We start from the raw sequence: 23,583 nt of genomic DNA on the forward strand, positions 1-23,583 counted from the left end.
AACAATCTAAAGTTAAGAAAATTTGGTGGAGGTCATTGCAAGCAAGACTGAAGACCACTGTGAAGGCCACTTACCAGGACTGGGATGTCTAGACAGAACATATGGGATTAAACCAAAAACTGAAAAGCTCCCATATAATCTGCAAGATAAGTGGATTCTCAAGGCTCTAAGTACAAGGAAGATCATCACATCTCCTTCCCACCGTTCAGTTTCTTCACCAAGTTTATTATCAACTAAGCAAAGACTAGAAACAACCCAAGCTTCATATTCTCGATGTGCAGTAACCAGATGTCAGAAAACACAGAGAAGATAAGAGCAAAGCATGGCAGCAGACCATCAGTGTCAGTCAATAAGAGAGAGGTGTCAGACACTGATGCAGCTTTACAGCTTAACAACTCTGAAAAGGACCCAGACAGTTCATGCCCACTGCTCTGACCTCCACTCCCACCCCACCCTACATTCCTCATACTGAAGCTCCCCCAACACTCCACACCTTTGACCTTACTACCATCGAGGAAGTCTCCAAGATCCTCTCTGATGCCTGCCTCACCACCTGCCCCCTCGACCCTATCCCCTCACAATTCCTACGACCTCCCTCCCCCTCCATCCTACGCTCCCTCACCCACATCTTTAATCTCTCCCTCTCCTCCGGCACTTTCCCCTCCCCACTGAAGCATGCACACATCACCCCCATACTTAAAAAGCCCTCCCTGGACCCCAATGACCCGAACAACCTCAGACCCATCTCCCTGCTCCCACTTACATCTAAACTCCTCGAGCGCCTCGTCTACACCCGCCTATGCTCTCACCTCAACAACAACAACCTCCTCGATCCCCTACAGTCTGGCTTCCGCCCCCTACACTCCACCGAAACCACCTTACTCAAACTCTCCAACGACCTTCTAACCACCAAAGCTAATGGCCACTATTCAGTGCTCCTACTCCTTGACCTCTCTGCGGCCTTTGACACAGTTGACCACCCCCTCCTCCTCAAAATACTACACTCCCTCGGCCTCAGAGATTCTGCTCTCTCCTGGCTCTCATCCTACCTGTCACAACGCTCTTTCAGCGTTACCTATAATGCTACCACCTCCCCCTCACTCCCCCTCTCAGTTGGGGTCCCTCAAGGCTTTGTCCTTGGGCCCCTTCTCTTCTCCATCTACACCTCCTCCCTTGGCCAACTCATACACTCTCACGGCTTCAACTACCACCTCTATGCCGACGACACACAAATCTATCTCTCAACCCCCCACCTCACCCCCTCGGTCTCTGCCCAAATCACACACCTACTGAGCGACATATCAGATTGGATGTCGCTCCACTTCCTTAAACTGAATCTCTCCAAAACCGAGCTCCTTGTCTTCCCCAGCCCGAACCCCACCCCCCATTGACTTCTACATCACATCCAACAATGCCAATATCAAACCCGCTCTGCAGGCCAGAGTACTTGGTGTCATTCTGGACTCCAACCTATCCTTCCAGCCCCAAGTCCAATCTTTAACAAACTCGTGCAGACTCCACCTCCGCAACATCGCCAAAATCCGCACGTTCCTAACCCCAGAAACCACTAAACAGCTCATCCACTCCCTCATCATATCACGACTCGACTACTGCAACTCCCTCCTCACTGGCCTGCCTCACCGCTGGCTATCCCCGCTTCAGTCGATCCTGAATACGGCTGCCAGACTCATTCACCTTTCCAACCGCTCCGTTTCCGCCACCCCCCTCTGCCAATCCCTCCACTGGCTTCCGATTGCGCAACGGATCAAATTTAAAATCCTAACACTGACGTACAAAGCTGTCCACCATACTGCCCCGAACTACATCACTGACCTAATATCCAAGTACCGCCCAGCACGCATACTCCGCTCCTCACAAGACCTCCTTCTCTCTAGTTCCTTTGTCTCCTCCTCCCATGCCCGCCTCCAGGACTTCTCCAGGGTGTCACCCATCCTCTGGAACTCCCTTCCCCAACCCATCAGATTATCACCTACTCTCCTCTCCTTTAGGCGCACCCTGAAAACCCATCTCTTCAGGGAAGCCTACCTCACCCCCTGCTAACTTGCTGACCTCCTCCACTCTTCCTACCACTCCATCCCCCACAGCTATCTCCTCCTGTACCACTATCCCATCCCTTCTAGATTGTAAGCTCGAAAGAGCAGGGCCCTCGATCCCCTCATGTTTTGCATTGTATTGGTATTGTTCTGTCACATGTTCTGTCCCCCTTTGTAATGTACAGCGCTGAGTGAACTATTGGCGCTTTATAAATACTGTATAATAATAATAATAATAATGCCCAATCCATATAAAACAAACCCACTGTCAAAGTGCTGTGGCTTCAGAAACAAGCACATTGATAAACGTAAAGCTTACCTCAAAGGAAATGCTATCTGCTTAAGATGTTAGGCCACACCCAAACACATTGCTAAATACTGCAAGGTCGATATAAGATACAGAGAGTGCAGTAGTGACCAACATACCTCAGCACTGCATCCAGGTTTAGCCCCTTGGGCAACAGAGACTCTGGTATCCAAAAAAGAGCGAGGCGGGGAGGTAGAAAAACATACCCCATAAACTGTTGTTTCCAAGTGTACAGAGGTATGTGCAGAAGGGTGAGGCCCAGATCATGTTCCAGGATTTGTTTAGTGACTGTATTCCTCTAACAAACCTGACTGTTCTGTGAAAATGTAGTGTTAGATGATCAAAGTAATCGCTCATTAGCCAAGTCAAAGTTCTTTGTGTTTTACATTAGTGGTAAAACATTCTCTTACACGCTAAAAGCATGCTCAGGTACTATGAAAAAACAAGGTGTAGGGCATCCAACTTCATGGTTCAGTCTGTTGATATGAAAACACACATAAAACGTCCCACTCTCATTGAATGTGACATGATGCCTGATGACAGGTTAGAAATACTAACACCTGAGGTTACACAGCATTTCCCTCACCTGAAATCCTTAACAGATAAGATCCCCACACTTGATCCTAATGCCAAAATACTCTTCTCGCTAGGCAGAAATATTCTCAGGGTGCACAAGGTGCGAGAGCAGATTAATGGACCCAGTTATGCTCCCTATATACAATGTTTAGATTTAGGTTGGGTCATAGTTGGATAAGTATGCTTAGGTGGGGCTTACACTCCAGCAGCCTGAGGGTCCGACATGTGCATGAAAATGCTTTAGCAATGACGAGTGATGGTGGAGGAAATTAGGTCTCTTCCTAGGAAGGCCCTGGAGAGGAGGTTGTTGAATCTGTCTTTAGAAAGCCATTGGCCTTGAGGGATTGCCCAGGCCCTGTTATGAGGGAGGGTGTGCGTTTGATGAATCTGGAGAGAATCCCTTTAAAGTTTCAGGATTTGGCCTGTGAAGGGCAACCTGAAGCATCGCTCTGTGGAGAACCATGGTTGTCCAAGAGCGGAGTGTGGTGGGGTGGAGGAGACGATGGACCATTTCTTACTTCAGTGCTCCTTCATTATAGAAGTCTATAAGTGGGTGGGTGGGGCTCTGGGTATACCTTTCTTTTCCCACTTGAGTTATGAAAAATGATCTTAGGGAGCCTTTCAAACTCACAGGGACTTTGATTTTGAGACACTTTCTAGTTAGCTTAGTAGTCCTTTACTACACGTAGAATGCACAGTGGCAGGTTTCCATTCGCAAAAAAGTCCTTCCTGTCAAGGTGGTGGTGCGCAACATTCTTGTTGAGGTTGGGAAGATTCAGGGTCTTAAGAAGGACAGGTGGTGGCCAGGAGTCTCGACAAAGGTGTGGATGAATGCCAGGTCCTCGTAGCTGCTGTCTATCAGTCTCTGGGTACGTGGGTTCTCTTTTTGTCCTTTCACGTCCACTAGATTTTTGTAAGATCAGATTTTTTTAAAAAAGGCTGCATACATGGGATAAATGTTTAATTGTTTCTTAGCCTGAGGATGTGTTTAGGTAGAGGTAGGGTATAATACAATTGAGATACAATATAAAGATAATAATAATATTAAAATATGATTGGTTCTTTTTATGTTTTTTCCCAGCAAAAAAAGCAGTTTTCTATGCTGAAGTAAGCTATTTTTGTTTAATTATATATAAATATTTATATTTTTTTTATTCTGTATATATGTAAATATGTTTTTTATTATGTTGTTTGTAAGATTTTTAATAAACAAAAAATTTACACTCACGCAGACATGCTAGGAACAAACGTTCTGCCTAATGGGCGCCCTTCTTTCTTCAGCCCATGCACCAGCTATATGCGAGCAAAAGAGACCTTTAATGCTTGCGAACTACAGCCATGCACTCCCTCGCTATGCCATTCAGGGACCACAGCTAGTTGCATGGACAGTTAAGGTGACAATGTGTTTGCTACAACTCAATATGATGAAAGGCCTGATATGTCCATGGAATATCATATATTTCTTGATGTAGTTGAAAAGGAGTTGTCTGTTGATGAAGCAAACCACTGGGTAGCACCTCTACCATTTCACTTACCACATCCTAGACTGCCAAACAACAGGGAGCAAGCACAAAAGCACAGAAGAGACTCCTTGCACCACAGCTCTCCTTTGCAAGGAAACCCAAAATAAAAGAATGTTTTGCTAACTTTATTCAAAAAGGTCTTCGACCATGACCAATCAGAACCTGCTCCACGATTGAAACTGGGTGAAGAGAATTGGTAACTACCAATCTTTGGTGTCTATCACCCTCAAAAATCAGGGCAAATCAGAGTTTTTGATTCTAGTGATGATTTTATGATTATCTGTACGTCGCTAGACTTTCGGTGGTTATACCGAAGTGATGCCTGCAGCTACATGCATCACCCCGATACCGTTTTTTAGAGCTGTTGGACGGCTCTCTTGGACAAGCAATCAGAGTAGCTAACTAGCCACTCTATTGCTTGTACAAGCAGTTGGAGGGGTCAACCCCGCTCTCGTCACCTTACGAGGCTCTCTCGGGATCTCCTGTCCCACCAGGAGACCCGAGAAACCATCTGGTATGTCTGCTGGCTGGCCAGAAAGCCGAACAAAGCTGGGATCAGCTTTCATCAGCTCTCCCTTCTAGTAAACCAGAAGCGATGACCAGACATCACTTCCTGTTTACTCTGAAATACTTTGCATAATTTTTCAAGTCTGAAAGCATTTACAAACATTGATCTTGGTGTTTTGAATGTTTTCAAGTGCAGAGGAGGAATTTAGGGTCTTATAGACCCCAGATGCCTCCATAAAGGGTACCTATCATGTGTCTATTGCTGTCACAAGGGATGTTTACACTTTTTGTGACGGATATAAAAGTGATCACAAAAAAAAATTAAAGCAACAATGTAAAAAATTATTTTAAAAAGTGCTCCCACCCCCTCGTGCTATCACGCAAAGGCAAATGCGCCAGGCCCACAATGGCGATCGTCCCACACATGTAAGGTATCTCCGTGAATGTCATATCATGGACAGTAATTCTAGTACTAGACCTCCTCTGTAGTTCTAAAATGGTAACCTGTGAAGAATTTTAAAGCGTCGTCCATGAATAGTAAATTTTGTTGCCGTTGTATGGGCGTGCGCAATTTTAATTTTTGACATGTTTGGTATCTCTTTCTATATTTCAAGTATCTATTTACTCTGTGTAACATCATCTTTTATATTTGACAAAAAAAAGGGTTATGTATTCTTTTTTTTGCAATAAAATTCGGAAAAGTGTATTTTTTCCCCAAAAATTGCCTTTGAAAAACTGCTGCACAAATATAATAATGTGACATAAAAAAAAAAAAATCAATGTATTCTCTAGGGTCTCTGCTTTAAAAAATATATAATGTTGGCAAAAAAATACTTAACAAAAAATACATATTTTAACAAAAAGAGCCAGAAATGGCCTAGAGCTGAAGTGGTTAAACTAGTTTACAATTGTATACTTGTATAATTGTAAAGAGAGGAACAAGGTGGGAAAAAATAATATCAACAATCTTTTCATCTGGCAGTGGTATGTGGTTAAAGTTTTAAGTGTGAAAGGGTTCTTAAACATTGTATAACTGTAATTTGGTTTTCAGATCATATAACTTTTGCTTTCATATGTATTAAAATACTTGCTTTTTACATGCTGAAATAATCTTTCATGATTTTCAAACTGGTAGTCAAAAAGTAGTATATACATTCCTTGGTTAATGTAACTCTTTCTTTTCAAATGAAAATGAAAGAAGCTTACCTGAGTTTATATCAAACATGGTTACTCTTCCTGGAAAACTGTAAGTCACTTTACTTGCAGTATCTTTATCCGTTGCTTCAAATACATGTAGGATGGAACCAATCAGAGTATTTTCAGGTACATAAATAGTATCATTTTCAATTGCTCTGTAGAAAATAAGATAGCTGTTAACTTGTATGGTTTGATATGGTTTTTAATTCATTTCTAGAAAAAAAACCCTATTCTAAAATGGTGGTAAATCATATAGACTGACTGCTACGTTCTTATTTCTCCAATAAATATTAGAAGAGTTACAGTGACTGTAAACCTTCATACTTTTTTTAAATAATAAACATGTCATACATACCTTTTCTGTGCAATGGTTTTGCACAGAGCAGCCCTGATCCTTCTCTTCTGGGGTTCCCCACCGGTGCTCTTGGCTCCTCCTCTTCAGCTAGTTCCCCCATAGGAAGTTGCTACCAATGAGGCCACTCATGCGGGCTTGATCCCAAGCTACACTACCTGCATCAGTTGACACATACAGTGCAGCTTGGCGCCATTCCTCACTCTCTCATCATTGGATTCGATTAACAGAGGCAGGAGCCAATGGCTCCAACTGTATCAATCTGCCCCATGAGGAGGGAGAGAAAGAAAAGAGCCGCTGCTCTCGGGCATAGCACTGGATCGAGATCAAGCTCAGGTAAGTATGCGGGGGTGCTGGGAGTGCTCCTGTTCTCAAAAGGTTATTTACCTTATGGCAGAAAATGCATTATTTTAAAAAATCTGAAGCCTTTCAAACCACTTAAACATTTTGAGCTTTAGAGACCAAAGTTACTTCAAATTCGTGGCCACAAAAACAGAGTTGACTTTAACTCTAAACCCAATAAAGCCTAAACAAACTGGTTTTGTTAGCCACAGTTGAAAGACTTGATTACTTTAGAATTTTAAGAACTGCATATCCAGTTGCGGACCACTCCACACAGATATACTGCTGCAGGGTGGCTGCTGTGCCCGATCGCATATCTGAGAAGTGATCCAGCTCTTCCAAATAGGGAGCACTCACGCCTGATGCCCAGTTTTGCTGTGATTTATGATATATGGCTGGGACCCACCGATAAGCAGAGCAGATGACAGGAGAGAACTCTCTGATTGTAAACAACATAGAGCTTTGTACTGACAGTAGCGATGTGCCAGTTTTTGTTTCCCTGCAAAGCACACAGTAAACACTTTACATTTGTTAGGCATGTAGTAAACCCTTTGATTCCCCCTAGATGTTAACCCCTTAATATACGCTTATTGACATTGTTTTTTTACCAAAAGTATGTAGCAGAATATATTTTGGCCGAAATTTATGGATAAATTTGTTTTGTTTTTTTTTTTAGTTTTTTTATTGGATATGTTTTAAAGCAGAAAAAAAAAATACTGTTTTTTTAAATATTTTTATTCTTTTTTCATTAATATAATAAAAAATAAAAAAAACAAGTGGTGATCACCAAAAGAAAGCTCCATTTGTGTGAAAAACTATATAAATTTCATTTGGGTACTGTGCTGCCTTGTATTACACAAGGCATTCTTTAGCATTCAGCAGTGTCTGTCCCTTTAAGGCCAGGACTTCCTGTCTGCTAACTTGGGAGGAAGTGACCTCATCTCTTCAGACTGAAGAAATTCTACAATGCAAGTAGAATTTCTCTCTTCATATATGGGCTTGATTAGACCCCCAAAGTCTGTAAGTACCCCTCCTATATACTGAGGAATGTCATGCATATAGCTAGGAAGTTAGATATGTACTCATGTCTGTTTATTCTGTTTGTATTTCAGTTTTACCACATTTATTCACATTCATTCTCATTATGTCCCATGTTATCAGTAAAAGATCATCGGTTATCAATCATCGACTCTTTACTGTGTGGACATCAAAGGTTATACTGCCTGTAATCCTCTGTAACCCTTTCATAACTGCAGAGAAGGCAGGACAGTAAAAAGACTTACACGGTTACTTCAGAGCACATTGTGTGAAAAATCTACAGCAAGTCCCACAACACAGAAAAGACTCTTAACTGTTAATACAGCAGCACGTGTGTGTGAAATCCCCACAGCACAGCCAATCTAAGGCATAGCAAAGTGAAACTAACTCCGCTTTATGAAAGATATCACTAAATTAATTCTTCCTAAAATCTCGTGCAAACAGGAAGAAAATATGCACAGTACGCTGGAAACTAGGTCACAATGCAGCACGCCGAGAACTTCTAACAAATCGGATCTGTCGTCATCCAAAGCAGAAACCGCCAGATCTAAGCGTTCAAGTTCCAGGCATTCAAACGTCACAGACCTATCGTCAGTCAGTGCTGGGGCAGCCAGGAGTAAGCATACAAGTTCCAGACATTCTAGCGTCACAAACTTGTCTTCAGTCAGTGCTATCGCCGCCAGGGCACAAGCCAAGGCCGAGGCCGCATGCGCCATGGCCTCCTATGCCATACAGGAAGCAGAGCTTATGAAAGAGCAAGGCTACCTAGATGAAGAGCGGCAGAAGAGTCAGGCTGAAATAAAAAAGACACAAGCCGAAGGGGAGGCTGAAATAAAAAAGAGACAAGCCGAAGGGGAAGCTGAAATGAAAAGGAGAGAAGCAGAAACGCTTAGGAGAAAGGCAGAAGTACAAGCCTCTTTACACATACTTCAGCAACAGAAAATAGCTGCAGCAGCCATAGCTGAAGCCGAAGTTCTCGCGAGAGCTGCAGATATTCAGTTTGTAGAGAGCGATGTACTGGAAACCCTGATAACACCTCTCAGTACATTCCAACGCACCCGTGAGTACGTGCAATCACAAGCAACCCTGTACCCTGATAAACAGCCTAGTGATGCACCGAAACCATCAAGGACCCAGTTGGGAGCAGACAGCTTTGATGTTACGCATCACTACAAGACTGAACCTGAACCGCCACGTGATAAGTCAACCAATCACGGGCTCAGATACCAAACCGCCAACACGCTAAGAAACCAAGTAGATGGCGATATAACCTCTCCTCGTGCAAAACCAGATCTAGACTACAATAGAGGAGAGCAACCATCTGACCAAAATAGACTTAGTCAAATACCTCAACGAACCCATCAGTCACTATCTGCCAGTAGTCCCGCATTTGTACCCAGAACAAACGCACCTGACAAAGCAAGGGTTACAGACGTGTCAAAATACCTGATGCGCCGTGAGATGGTGAGCACTGGTCTCTTGAAGTTCGACGATCGTCCTGAAAACTACTGGGCCTGGAGGTCATCCTTCCTAAGCAGCACCCAAAACTTAGAGCTGACAGACAGAGAGAAGCTCGACCTACTCGCCAAATACCTAGGACCAGAGTCCTCAGAGCAGGCCAAAAGAATCAGGTCAGTGCATGTCCATGATGCAACAGCAGGACTTGCGATGGTCTGGCAGAGAATGGAAGACTGCTATGGGTCACCTGAAGTAATAGAAGAAGCACTTTTAAAGAAAATTGAAACTTGCCCAAAAATGACAAACAAAGACAATCAGAAGCTGAGAGAGCTTGGAGACCTACTCCTAGAGATAGAAGCAGCAAAGACTAGTGGAACTCTGCCAGGTCTCTTATACTTAGACACAGCACGTGGAGTAGAGCCCATAATCGAGAAGCTCCCTTTCAACCTGCAAGAAAGGTGGGTCTCTCAAGCATCCAGATACAAGAAAGACTATCGAGTTGCATTTCCACCATTTGTCTTCCTCGCTGAATTCGTTGTAGACCAAGCTAAGACACGCAATGACCCAAGCTTCACCTTCCTGAACAAGAGAGTTGCAAGCTCCCCAAGGACAGAGAAGCAGCCACCAGTAAACTACAAAGAACGCAGAGCAACAGTGTCTGTGCGGAAGACAGAAGTACCGCCTGAGGCTGCAGCCAATCAGGAAGACAACACTAGCAAAGACGTTGAGGATCCAGACAAACAGTGCCCAATACACAAGCCTCATCCACTAAGAAAATGTCGCAGTTTCAGAAGTAAGACATTAGAGGAGCGCAAGGCTTACCTTAAAGACAATCACATTTGTTTCAGATGCTGCGCCTCAATGCAACATCTTGCAAAAGACTGTAAGAGAGAAATACGGTGCACAGAATGCAACAATGACCGACATCTGTCAGCACTGCACCCAGGACCACCACCATGGAGATCAGAAGTTCCAGCAACTCAAGAAGATCATGGTGGGGAGCAAAAAGAAAGTGCAACACCAGCGATAACTTCAAAGTGTACTGAGATCTGTACAGAACCAGGACTCTCTAGATCATGCTCCAAGATATGCTTAGTCAAAGTGTATCCCAATGGTCTCAGAGAAAAGGCAGTGAAGATGTATACAGTCCTAGACGAACAAAGCAACAGGTCTCTAGCAAAGACAGAGTTCTTCGACCTCTTTGGTGACAAAGGAAGTTCAATTCCATACACCTTGAAGACATGTTCTGGAGTTATAGAGACATCAGGGAGAAGAGCAAACAACTACACCATCGAGTCATTAGATGGAAAGACGCAGCTGACTCTTCCTACCCTCATAGAATGTGACATGATACCAGATGACAGGTCAGAGATTCCCACACCTGAAGTGGCACGTCACTACCCTCATCTCGTGCGAATAGCAGACAAGATCCCAACACTCAACCCAGATGCTGCAATCGTCCTTCTACTAGGAAGAGACATACTGAGAGTGCACAAGGTCAGAGAACAATACAATGGACCGCACAATGCACCATTTGCTCAACGTCTTGATCTTGGATGGGTTATCGTTGGAAATGTATGTCTGGACGGACTTCACAAACCCGCAAAGGTGAATGTCTACAGAACAAATCTGCTGCAGAACGGTCGCACATCATGTTTTTGCCCATGTAACAACAGCATGGAGATTAAAGAGAAACTATCTAACCCAACACATCCCCAGAACATCCAGAGGTTCCTGGAAGATACAGGCTCAGCTGAAGATTCAGATCAGCTAGGCCACAAAGTGTTTGAGAGAACTCAAGATGATGATAAACTAGCACCATCTGTTGAAGATAACCTCTTCCTTGAGATCATGGACAGAGAAGTCTTCAAAGACAAAGCAGGCAGTTGGGTAGCCCCACTACCATTCCGTACACCACGGCATCGTCTTCCCAACAACAGAGTGCAAGCAGAGAAACGCCTTGCGCTATTGCAGCGCACTCTTGAAAGAAAGCCAGACATGAAAGAACACTTCCAAGAATTCATGCGGAAAATCTTTGACAAAGATCAAGCTGAAAAAGCACCAGCACTGCATGAAAAACAAGAACGCTGGTACTTGCCAATATTCGGAGTGTACCATCCTCAAAAACCAGGTCAGATACGTGTAGTATTTGATTCCAGTGCAAAGCATGAAGGTATTTCCCTTAATGATGTACTTCTCAGCGGACCAGACCTGAACAACACACTTCTTGGAGTCCTTATCAGATTCCGAAGAGAACTTGTTGCAGTAACAGCAGATGTACAGCAGATGTTCTACTGTTTCCTTGTCCGTGAAGACCACAGAGACTACCTGAGGTTCCTATGGTATGAAGACAACGACCTCAACAAAGGTATCATAGAGTATAGGATGAAAGTACATGTGTTTGGGAACAGTCCCTCACCAGCTGTCGCTATCTACAACTTGAGACGAGCAGCGCAGCAAGGTGACAGACACAACCCTGAAGCCAAACAATTTGTTATGAAAAACGTTTATGTAGATGATGGACTTGCTTCCTTCTCCAGTAGTGGAGAAGCCATTGACATTTTGAAAAGCACTAGAGACTTGCTAGCAGACTCTAACATAAGACTGCACAAAGTGGCTTCCAACAACAGCAAAGTAATGGAAGCATTCCCAGCAGAAGACCGTGCAAAAGACCTCAAAGACCTAGATCTAGGTACAGATTCACCACCCCTTCAAAGAAGCTTAGGGCTTAGTTGGGACTTGAAAACTGACAGCTTCACCTTCCGAGTATCCAGGGAAGAGAAGCCTTTCACAAAGCGAGGTGTCTTGTCTACGGTCAACAGTCTTTACGATCCCTTGGGGTTCATAGCACCCATCACCATGCAAGGCAAAGCTCTTTTGAAAGAGATTACAACTGAGCTAGAACAAAGTGATTGGGACACACCTCTACCTGAAAAGAAAGAAATGCAGTGGAAGTTGTGGAAAGACTCTTTGCTGGAGCTTGAGCGATTTAGCATCCAAAGACCATACGTCTCTGTTTCTTTGTCTGTTACAAAACGAAGAGAGATACACGTGTTTTCAGATGCATCCACTGTGGCTATAGCAGCTGTAGCCTACCTTAGAGTTATAGACACTCAGGGACAAAGCCATGCAGGATTCATCTTGGGAAAGTCCAAACTGGCTCCAAGACCTGCTCACACGGTCCCACGCTTAAAACTTTGTGCTGCTGTCCTAGCTGTGGAGATAGCAGACTTACTCATTGCGGAACTGGACATCGAGATCCATGCAGTGAACTTCTACACAGACAGCAAGATTGTTTTAGGTTATATCCACAACGCTTCAAGAAGATTCTACACATACGTGTCAAACAGAGTAACACGTATCAGAAAGTGTACAAGTCCAGAACAGTGGCATCACATCAGTACAGACAAGAACCCTGCTGATCATGGGACTAGACTGGTACCAGCTGCTGTCCTCAAACAGACTAACTGGTTCACAGGTCCATCCTTCTTGACTGGACCAGAAACTGAAGAGACTGATCAGAAAGGAACTTTTCAGCTTGTAGAACCAGACCAAGACAAAGAGGTAAGACCTCTAGTTGCAGTTTACAAGACTCTAACCACCAGAGAAGGTCTTGGCTCATGTAGGTTTGAAAGGTTTTCCAGCTGGAAGTCACTCATCCGTGCCATAGGGAAACTCATCTGCTTGGCCAGATCCTTCAGCAAAACAGCCAGTGTTGACCAGGGTAACAATGACTATCTTGAGTGAGCCAATGTCACCATTATCAGATGTGTTCAGCAGGAAGCCTTCAAGGAAGAAATTCAAGGTCTTCTCAAGAAATAAGAACTTTCTAAACACAGCCCGCTCAAAAAGTTGAACCCTGTCCTTGATGAAGATGGAGTGATGAGACTTGGAGGTCGTCTACCCGCAGCTGATACGACTATTTTAGAAAAACATCCTATTGTCATACCCAAGAATCATCATGTTGCCGTTCTTCTGACAAGACATCACCATGAGCAAGTTGCACATCAAGGTCGCCACCTCACTGAAGGAGCAGTCCGCTCAGCTGGATTGTGGATCCTAGGAGGTAAAAGACTAGTCTCCAGCGTGATTAACAAATGTGTAACTTGCAAGAAAATCAGAGGAAAACTTGAAGTCCAGAAGATGTCAGACTTACCTCCAGACAGGCTGGCTTCAGGTCCTCCATTCACAAATGTAGGCCTAGACGTTTTTGGTCCTTGGAACATTTCTTCTCGCAAGACCAGAGGAGGCAGTGCAGAGAGCAAACGCTGGGCTGTTCTTTTCTCATGTATGAGTACCAGAGCAGTTCACATTGAGGTAATTGAGTCTCTATCTACCTCAAGCTTCATCAATGCCTTGAGAAGATTTTTCTCCATTCGAGGACCAGCAAAACAGATTCGTTCTGATTGTGGCACAAACTTTATTGGAGCCTGCAAGGAATTGAAGATCGTTGCAACAGACTCAGAGACAAGTAACTATCTTCAAAATCAAAGATGCACTTGGATCTTCAATCCTCCTCATGCCTCACATATGGGAGGAGCTTGGGAGAGGATGATTGGAGTAGCTCGCCGCATTCTAGATGCAATGCTTCTAAAGATTGGATCTACTCGTCTCACACACGAAGTCTTAACCACGCTGATGGCTGAAGTCATGGCTATCATGAACGCCAGACCTTTGGTCCCAGTGTCTACTGACCCAGAGATGCCAACCGTCTTGACACCAGCGACGTTGCTGACCCAGAAGATGGAGATGGTGACAGCTCCCAACGGGGACTTTGATCTTAAAGACTTATACACCAAGCAATGGAAACAAGTTCAAAGCCTTGCCGATATCTTCTGGAAGAGATGGAGGCAGGAGTACCTGATGACCCTCCAACCACGCAACAAATGGCAAGCCGACAAGCCCAACTTACAAGTTGGAGATGTTGTTCTACTAAAAGACTCTCAGGTCCACAGGAACGAGTGGCCAATTGGACTCATTGTGGGGACTGATGCTAGTAGTGATAGCAGAGTCAGGAAAGTAGAGGTCAGAGTAGTAAAACAGGGCACCCCTAAGGTGTACCTTAGACCCATCACGGAAGTCGTTTTACTCCTTCCAAGAGTTTAATAGTGGCATATCATTATTATGCCAGGTGGGGAGTGTGCTGCCTTGTATTACACAAGGCATTCTTTAGCATTCAGCAGTGTCTGTCCCTTTAAAGCCAGGACTTCCTGTCTGCTAACTTGGGAGGAAGTGACCTCATCTCTTCAGACTGAAGAAATTCTACAATGCAAGTACATGTGGGATGCTGTTCTCTCTTCATATATGGGCTTGATTAGACCCCCAAAGTCTGTAAGTACCCCTCCTATATACTGAGGAATGTCATGCATATAGCTAGGAAGTTAGATATGTACTCATGTCTGTTTATTCTGTTTGTATTTCAGTTTTACCACATTTATTCACATTCATTCTCATTATGTCCCATGTTATCAGTAAAAGATCATCGGTTATCAATCATCGACTCTTTACTGTGTGGACATCAAAGGTTATACTGCCTGTAATCCTCTGTAACCCTTTCATAACTGCAGAGAAGGCAGGACAGGTACAGTGTTGCATGACCGAACAATTGTCAGTTAAAGTAGCACAGTGTAGAATAGCAAAAAATGGCCTGTAAAAATGGCCTGGTCATGAAGGGGGTAAAATCTTCCAGAGGTCAAGTGGGTAATGCCCAAAAAGGGAGCTCAGACTAACAATTGGGAGAGCCAGGAGGACTGGTTCCTGATGACTTGATTACTGTGATAGCCAATCACAGTGATCACTAGTTTTAGTACTCTCCTTTCGTTCCCTTATTCTTCTGTAAGGAGAAAATGATACATTATTTATTTTTGTCCTTGCTAGAGGAGAATAACGAAGACCAAAGTTGCTACCAATATTAGTGTTAGGGTTGGTGTCAATGTCAGTGTGTTTAGGTAGGAGAAAAAATATATATTTAGTGTTTCTGCCGTGCTAGTGTTTCTGTGTTTAGGCACACTATTGTTTCTGGGCCCTACTATACAGGTGAAACTCGAAAAATTGGAATATCGTGCAAAAGTTCATTTATTTCAGTAATGCAACTTAAAAAGGTGAAACTAATATATGAGATAGACTCATTACATGCAAAGCAAGATAGTTCAAGATAATTGTGATGATTATGACTTACAGCTCATGAAAACCCCAAATCCACAATCTCAGAAAATTAGAATATTGTGAAAAGGTGCAATATTCTAGGCTCAAAGTGTCCCACTCTAGTCAGTTATAACACCTGCAAAGGGTTCCTGAGCCTTTAAATGGTCTCTCAGTCTGGTTCAGTAGGAATCACAATCATGGGAAAGACTTCTGACCTGACAATTGTGCAGAAAACCATCATTGACACCCTCCATAAGGAGGGGAAGCCTTAAAAAGGTAATTGCAAAAGAAGTTGGATGTTCCCAAAGTGCTGTATCAAAGCACATTGATAGAAAGATATGTGGAGGGAAACTTACATAAATACTGGGGGTTCATCATTCTGGTCTCTGATATTGATAATCATCCCTCCTACGCAGAAAAGACCTCCAGGGTCTGTAACATTTATTACAAGTCTGAATTCCTAGTAAAAACATAATAATAATCATCATAATAATAAAGCCCCTGACATCAGCAAATACAGTGAAGCGCAATTTTTTTAGGTAAGCATCTGCACAATATTTTAGATAAAAGAGAAGAGGGTGCCATTGCTACTTGCTTGCGTTCCTGGGTGGATGACAGCTCCCAAACTTCAGCAGCTTTCTGGTGCAGCTACATTCCTGCTGACCTCTGCAATATTCTGATGGCTCCCCAGATGGCTTCACTTCATATTAGATGACAAGATGTTTAACTTCTTCATATTTACCCTAATCCTCTACACTTAGATCTTGGCGTCCTCTACTGTGTTATCTTTTCGGCATACACTATAGGTTTCGCAAGACCTTATTAGAGGGCCTGTGAAGGTCTAAAGTGTGCATTTCAAGAAGCCTTCACTAACCTTCCACTACAGTCCCAATGGGTCAAAATTGCCAATATGTCAGATTTTTCTCCTTTCGCTTATCTGCACAATATTGACCACTTGATTGCATCCTTATTTACACAGACTGCAATACTGTTCTTTCTCCTCAGTGCAAATTTTATTTACATTACAGATATTTAACTATAGAAATTATACTACAAACAAAACATAAACTTACTTCTGTAACCTTTCTTTTTTCATAAAACATGCAAACAACTATTCATAAAACATTTATAGATTTATATATGGCTTATTTTGTTTGTTTTAATGCTTTGACTTACAGTTTTGCTTTAATGTGTATTGAAAGCCAAAATGTTTTTTTTAACCCCTTCGCTCTGGTGCCTCCCAGCCCTTTAAGGGGTTTCTGACGCTGGGAGGTGGGGCAGGGTTTAGGGTCATGTGACTGCCATGATTGGCTGTTACAGCAGCCACATGATTCGGAAAGGTCCCAATCACAAAGAGAGATCGGGACCTTTCCGTGGGATGCCAACATACGTGCTGGGAGTGTGCAGGGTGCTCGCTCTGAGCACATGTTCATTTACAAATGGTATGCAAATATATGGCTGCTCAATGTCAAGGCCCAGCCGTCGAGAGGCCGCATATTTACGTACGATCAGTGTGAAGAGGTTAATTATGGATTGATTGTGGAAGGGTAGAGCATCTGTCAGGTTTTTATTGCTGTCTATGTCTGATGAAAAGAGTAAATGAGCTAATAGTCATTGCCACATACAATAGATAACATTTTATTTTCTTGTAGTTTATGTGATATGTGTCATACATTAAAAATACATAAATTAGTCTGGTACTGACAGAATATTTTTACTGTAATACAGTTGGACTTTTTCATGCTAAAGCTGAGCATATATATGTACAGCTCATAAATCAATGCTCAGCCAATTGGCCTATCTCTATAATATTTTTCACAGGTACTGTATAGCATAACAAAAAGAAAAGAAAGTTCTCAGCTCAACTTGCCAGCCAGCTTACTAACAACCAAATCAACCTGTATAAAAGTATACGTTAAAAACAGGGGTTTAGTTACCACACATTTGCAAATACATACGTAAGCCACAGAGCCACGTCACGGCACCCCGATAATCTGTGGCACCAACACTCCAAAACATTTTTTGAGCCCCCATAGTAGAGGCACATGCATTTATTGGATAGAGCAAGGGCAGGAAAACCTGAGAAAGCCCACCCCTCCTTAAAGGTACAGGAGTGCACTGGACACCCAGCATGTAGCACAATGCCAGCCAGGGTGTCCAGTGCACCCACTCACCAACAATTCAACAGTACAACAAATGGCCACTGCTCCTGTCTATAACTGGCTTTTACAGCCAGGAACACATGGACGGGCAATGCATGTCTCAAAATTTGTAGAGTTAGGACCACAGATTATTGGGGTGCCCTGGCATGGCTCTGTGGCTTACGTAAGTATTTCCAAATCTGCGCTAACTAAATTCCTGTTTTTAACGTATACTGTTAGACAGGTTAATTCGGTTGTTAGTAAACTAGCTGGCAAGCTGAGCTGGGAACTTTTTTTTCTTTTTGACATGCATTGCCCGTCCATGTGTTCCTTGGGGGGGGGCTCCCTCAGGTTTGCCTGCCCTTGGTCTATCCATTAAATGCATGTGCCTCTACTATGGGGGCTCTCAAAATTTGCAGAGTTAGGACCACAGATTATCGGGATGCCAAGACGTGGCTCTGTGGCTTACGTATGCATTTGCAAATGTGTGCTAACTAAACCCCTGTTTTTAACGTATACTGTTAGACTGGTTAATTCGGTTGTTAGTAAACTGGCTGGCAAGTTGAGCTGGGAACTTTCTTTTCTTTTTGACATGCGTTGCCCGTCCATGTGTTCCTTGCTGTAAAAGCCAGTTATAGACCGGGGCAGTGGCCATTTTCTGTATTGTATAGCATAAGCACGGCTTGACTGAGGGACATGCAGAATATCGAGGCTAGTATTTACCGCCTACCTCTTAACAACAACCATCCCCCACCGGAATAACCACGCGACTCTCCTTTTCTTTGGTGAAAAACCGGCCATAGCAGCCCCGTTTATTTAACATAACTCTTACAAGAAAAAGCATAAAATTTTGGTACAATTACACAATAATAACTGACATTAACAATCCCCCAACCGGGTCCCAGGTCTTCGAAGGCACTGTTACTCACATCGATAAGTTGGCTGTATCCGACTCCCACCGAAAAGGCCCCCAGCCGCTGCCACACCACCTTGGGGACAATAGTACAAACTACGTAGTCCCAGATACAGCCAATGACCTCCCACGTTACCAACCACCTTATAACTGGGAAGGGACACTCATACCTATGATGGGCCCAACCCATAATCCACCAACTCATCACTCCAGCACCGCCTTCAATGACCCAGCGACCCCTGCCACAGCACACGAGTGTGAACCCTTACACTCGTGTAGCCCGCCACACCCTCAATGCCCGCTGGATACTATCTTGGAGGCCTAATGACCACAAATCAATGCCTACCGCATTGAGATGCACTCCATCCGCCCGCAAATACCGCCAAGACTCCTCTTCCAACTCACGATGACGGACTGCAAGGCCTCCGTTCCGTACAAAAAAAGTGCCACCTCCTTGTTGACCTTAATCCGGGCCTTGTTAAGTTTCACAACTGAACGGGCCTGCCGCCATGCTGTACGGGCCACCATGTCAGACCAGATCATAACAGTCTGCGGAAAGAAGGACCGAAGGTGCAAAAAATTTAACGTCCCGGATCACCTCATTCATAGATCGTAGCCCGAGGTCATTGCCGCCCACATGCAACACCAGAACATCCGGAGGGCGGTCTAACCGGGAATAACGATGGACCTCAGGTACAACCCGTGCCCACAACATCCCAGGTACGCCAAGCCACCAAACCCTGGCCTCGCTCCTATGAAAACCCAATTGCCGACCCTCGTTCTGGACTGTCGCCCGCTTTGCCCCCCCAAAAAACGTAAGAATGGCCCAGGATCCACACCAAACTGACAGCAGAACCTGTAATGAAACAAAACACCAAGAACAGGAAAGACAGTTAGCTTAAGACAAAACACAAACCAACCACCCGAATTCCCCTCTCTCCCCCCATCACAATAGCTGAGGACGCACATATAAACGGAACCTAGCCGAATCCCAATGACCAATGCGCCGAACGACGTGATCACCCAAGCCCCAACGGGCAGCTTCCATAGCAGCCCCAAGAATAGGATGATTATTGCTCTGCACCCAAGCCCAACACCTGTAAACACTGTTTAAACACCAAACTGGAAACAAGACAAAGCCATCCCATTCGCATGCAAAAGGAAAACCCCAGGAATAGTGGGTCTCAGACCTAGAAATCCCCAAACGGCCTGAACCGGACAAATCCGGGACCCTGGAATCCCCACCAACTCCACCCATGTGCCCCGGCCCAAATGATCCGTTTTTGACCTTCGCAGAAAAATACGTAACCCCCCACCCAGTAAAACCACATCATCAACAGCCAAGCCGCCCTTACCCCGCGTGTTCCGACTAACAAGCTTCCCAACTCGAAAAGCCCCAAAAAAGGCTAGCACAAATGCTGCCCAAAACAAAGTAGCCTCATACAACGAGGCACACAGACCATCCAACTGAGCCACCACCCCCTGAAGAAGCTCAAAAGAAATGGGCCGTCTAGCATCAGGAATTGAACGGCCTTTCCGATAACCCCGCAATGCCTGCTTAACAAGGAAATGTTTGGTAACATCGCAGCGCCCTGCCAATTTTAATCGGAACGCCAACCCAGCCAGTTTCTTGGACATCAAAGATGCAGAAACACCCGCTTCAAAATTCCGACCGATGAAATAGAGGAGGAGGCAGCGATCATCGTCCGCCCCCGAACCACACCCTACCTCACTAGCCAAAACCAGCCATTCCCGCCAAACCTTTTCGTAAAAGGCCCAAGCGGACTCGCAAACCGATTATCTAATCAAGGCTGCAGAAGAGGAAAGGCGATGCTCCACAGATGATCCGGACAAGGGATACCACGCTGCTCCGCCTCCGGTGCCAGCCAACGGAATCTGTCCCACTGAAAACAAGACAGAGCATCAGCCACTGAGTTGTCCACACCCGGAACATGAACGGCCGAAACAAAACAATTAAGACGTAAACGTTCCAAAACCAAGTGCCTAAGCAAACGAACCACAGGCGTAGAGGAGGCTGAGACACTGTTAATGGCCTGAACCACACTCAGATTGTCGCAACGAAAACGAACCTGTTTATTCCGGAAAAACGGACCCCACAAAGACATAGCCAAAACAATCGGAAAAAGCTCCAGCAAAGTGAGATTGCGCAACAAACCCGCCTCCATCCATTGCAACGGCCACGGACCCGCGCACCACTGACCCTGAAAATAAGCCCCAAAACTAGTGGCGCCCGCAGCATCCCTCCACAACTCCAAATCAAAGTTAGATACAGCCGCATCCAACCACAGTGATTTGCTATTGTAGGAATCAAGAAACGTCCTCCACACCTTCAAATCTTCCTGTAGCTCACAATTCATCCGGACCCTGTGATGCGGGGCAACTACGCCAGCCATGGCAGCCGACAAGCGCCTCGAAAATACACGCCCCATTGGAATGATGCGGCAAGCAAAATTCAACTTCCCCAATAAGGACTGCAAATCGCGAAGTCTAATTTTTTTGCATTTGCCCACCGCAGTTACCAAACCCCGGAGCTCCTCCAACTTATCAAGAGGCAAACGATATTCCATGGCCACCGTATCAATAGTAATGCCTAAGAAACACAACTCTGTGTGCGGACCCACCGTCTTATCCGGAGCCAAAGGAACACCAAAATATTCAAACACATGCTTCACCGTGCTCAGTAGCAACGCACAGATGGTGCTCCCCGGGGGGCCAATGCACAAGAAATTGTCCAAATAATGGATGGCGAATGCAAGGCCAGCAACATCCCTCACCACCCATTCCAAAAAAGAACTAAATGTCTCAAACAGGGAACAAGAAATGGCACAGCCCATAGGTAAACAACGATCCACAAAAATGCGTCCACACCATTTGCAACCCAACAGGCGGAGACAACTGGGATGTACCGGCAGGAGGCGAAATGTCGCTTCAATATCGGTTTTTGCCAACAAGGAACCCCGACCAAATCGCAGCACCCACGAGATGGCCGCAGTGTAACGAAGTGTATGAAACTGAACACAAAACCGGGTCAATCGCATCATTCACCGATCCCCCTCTCGGGTGCAAGAGGTGATGGATTAATCTGCATTTTTGGGGCTCCTTTTTTGGAACGACACCCAATGGTGAGATGACCAATCACAGCAGGTCACATGACAGTTGCATACAATGGATAACTTCATTCATGCCATCCATTGTATACTAGTGCCTAGATGTGAATGGTCACAGCAGGTCACATGCACATGTCATGTGATTAGCTGTGGCCAAATCACAGCTAAGCACAAAAAAAAAAAACCTGAATGAATTGATTTCATTCAGGTAAATGCTTGCTTATAGCAAAGTAATTCTTTGCTATAAGCAAATTGTGTAAAAAAAAAATAATAAAAAAATAATGATCACTTCCCCAAAGTAGTACAATGTTACTATGGTGACATTGTACTACTTTGGTCATAGTAAAATATAAAAAAAAAATCTTAAAAAAAATTAAAAAAAATGTAATAAAAAATTAAAAATAATAAAAAAATATATATATATATATATTTTTTTTTTTCATACTGTCACCAGTCAGTGTCCCTGTTCACTGCCATGCCAGTTATATGATGACGCTGTACTGCACTGGTGACAGTATGTAAAAAAAAAAAAAATAGTGAAAGTAATTTTTTGAATTTTTTCATTTTCCGAAAAATTATGACAAAAAAATACAACTTCGAAAAATTCGCCATTCCTCTTATGAAGTACGTCCGACTGTCTACTCTGCAAAAAGGGGTCATTTGGAGGATATCTGTACTGTTCTGACATTCTTGGACCTCAAGAAATTAGATTGGCTGTCAGTACTTCAGGATTGATCAATTTTCAGATCTATACCATAGTTTGTGAACTCTATTTTCACCAAAGACATGTAGCAGAATACATCTCGGCCTAAATTTATGAAGAACAATTATTTATTTGTAAACTTTTATAACAGAAACAAAGAAAAACGTGTTTTTTTTTCAAAATTTTTGGTCTTTTTTTGTTAATTTAGCAAAAAATAAAAACCCCAGCGGTGATTAAATACCACCAAAAGAAATCTCTAGTTGTGTGAAGTAAATGATAAAATTTTAGTTTGGGTACAATGTTGTATGACCGCGCAATTGTCATTCAAAGTGTGAGAGAGCTGAAATGTGGAAAATGGCCTGGGCAGGAAGGTGTAAAATTGCCCGGTATTGAAATGGTTAAATAGCAATTTATTGCCCTGTATGGGCTATCAGAAAGGACGAAAGTGATTTTAAATAAAAAGTCTCTGAATTCACAGGTAATATATATATATTTCACATCATTTCACATCACATCTGGGTATAGTATTTGACCAGCATTCATTTTAAATAAAACCTGTCATTAGAGTTACCTCGTATCCTGCATCAAAATCTGGGGGTACAGAAGAATTTATGTAAATAAATCCAACGTTAGGATCTACATCAAAAAATTTTCCATCTGTTGGCTGAGATGATTGGGAAACCATTCTATACTGTTAGAAAACAAACAAAAACAGAAAACTGTAAATATTCCAATTACTTGCACACTTTTCGGAAAGTAAGAACAGTAGCTAAACATAAATATGTGATACACATCAGTTGCAAAATAAAAAATATACTATAGTGAGCTGATAAAGCAGTGACTCAGATGACGGACATAAATGTTAGCCAACATTTTTTAACCAGTTGCCACTCAGCCAATGGCCAAATGATGGCCGGGCGAACACTTTGTCCCTCCGGGAGGACGCCATATGACGTCCATCCCGGATCGCGTATTGCGCATGCCCGCAGGGCGCCGTGGCGAGATCTGTCACCGGCTGTGTACCTCGGACATGGCCGATGACAGATCCGTGTGATGGTCCGTTGCCAGTACCATGTGGCCTGCTTTGACCAATCACAGCAGGTCACATGACAGTTGTATACAATGGATGGCTTCCTTTCATGCCATCCATTGTACACAAGTGTGTCTAGCTGTGATTGGTCACAGAGATCACATGTACAG

At 43.8% G+C, this 23,583-nt stretch overlaps 1 protein-coding gene across 1 annotated transcript in view; it reads right to left on the reverse strand.

The window, feature by feature from the left end:
• LOC149472960 (cadherin-related family member 4-like) overlaps positions 1-23,583 on the reverse strand; it is a 140,778-nt gene that overhangs the window by 87,744 nt on the left and 29,451 nt on the right. Inside the window, exons 4-6 of the mRNA XM_089686741.1 lie at positions 22,955-23,074; positions 15,855-15,958; positions 6,174-6,319 (exon numbers count right to left, since the gene is read on the reverse strand). Coding sequence (XP_089542867.1) covers positions 6,174-6,319; positions 15,855-15,958; positions 22,955-23,074 — 370 coding nt within the window. The remainder of the gene's footprint in view (positions 1-6,173; positions 6,320-15,854; positions 15,959-22,954; positions 23,075-23,583) is intronic.

Source organism: Staurois parvus, unplaced genomic scaffold (genome assembly GCF_062004578.1).
Source record: "Staurois parvus isolate SC_StPar_1 unplaced genomic scaffold, SC_StPar_1.0 ptg000019l, whole genome shotgun sequence".
NCBI lineage: Eukaryota > Metazoa > Chordata > Amphibia > Anura > Ranidae > Staurois > Staurois parvus.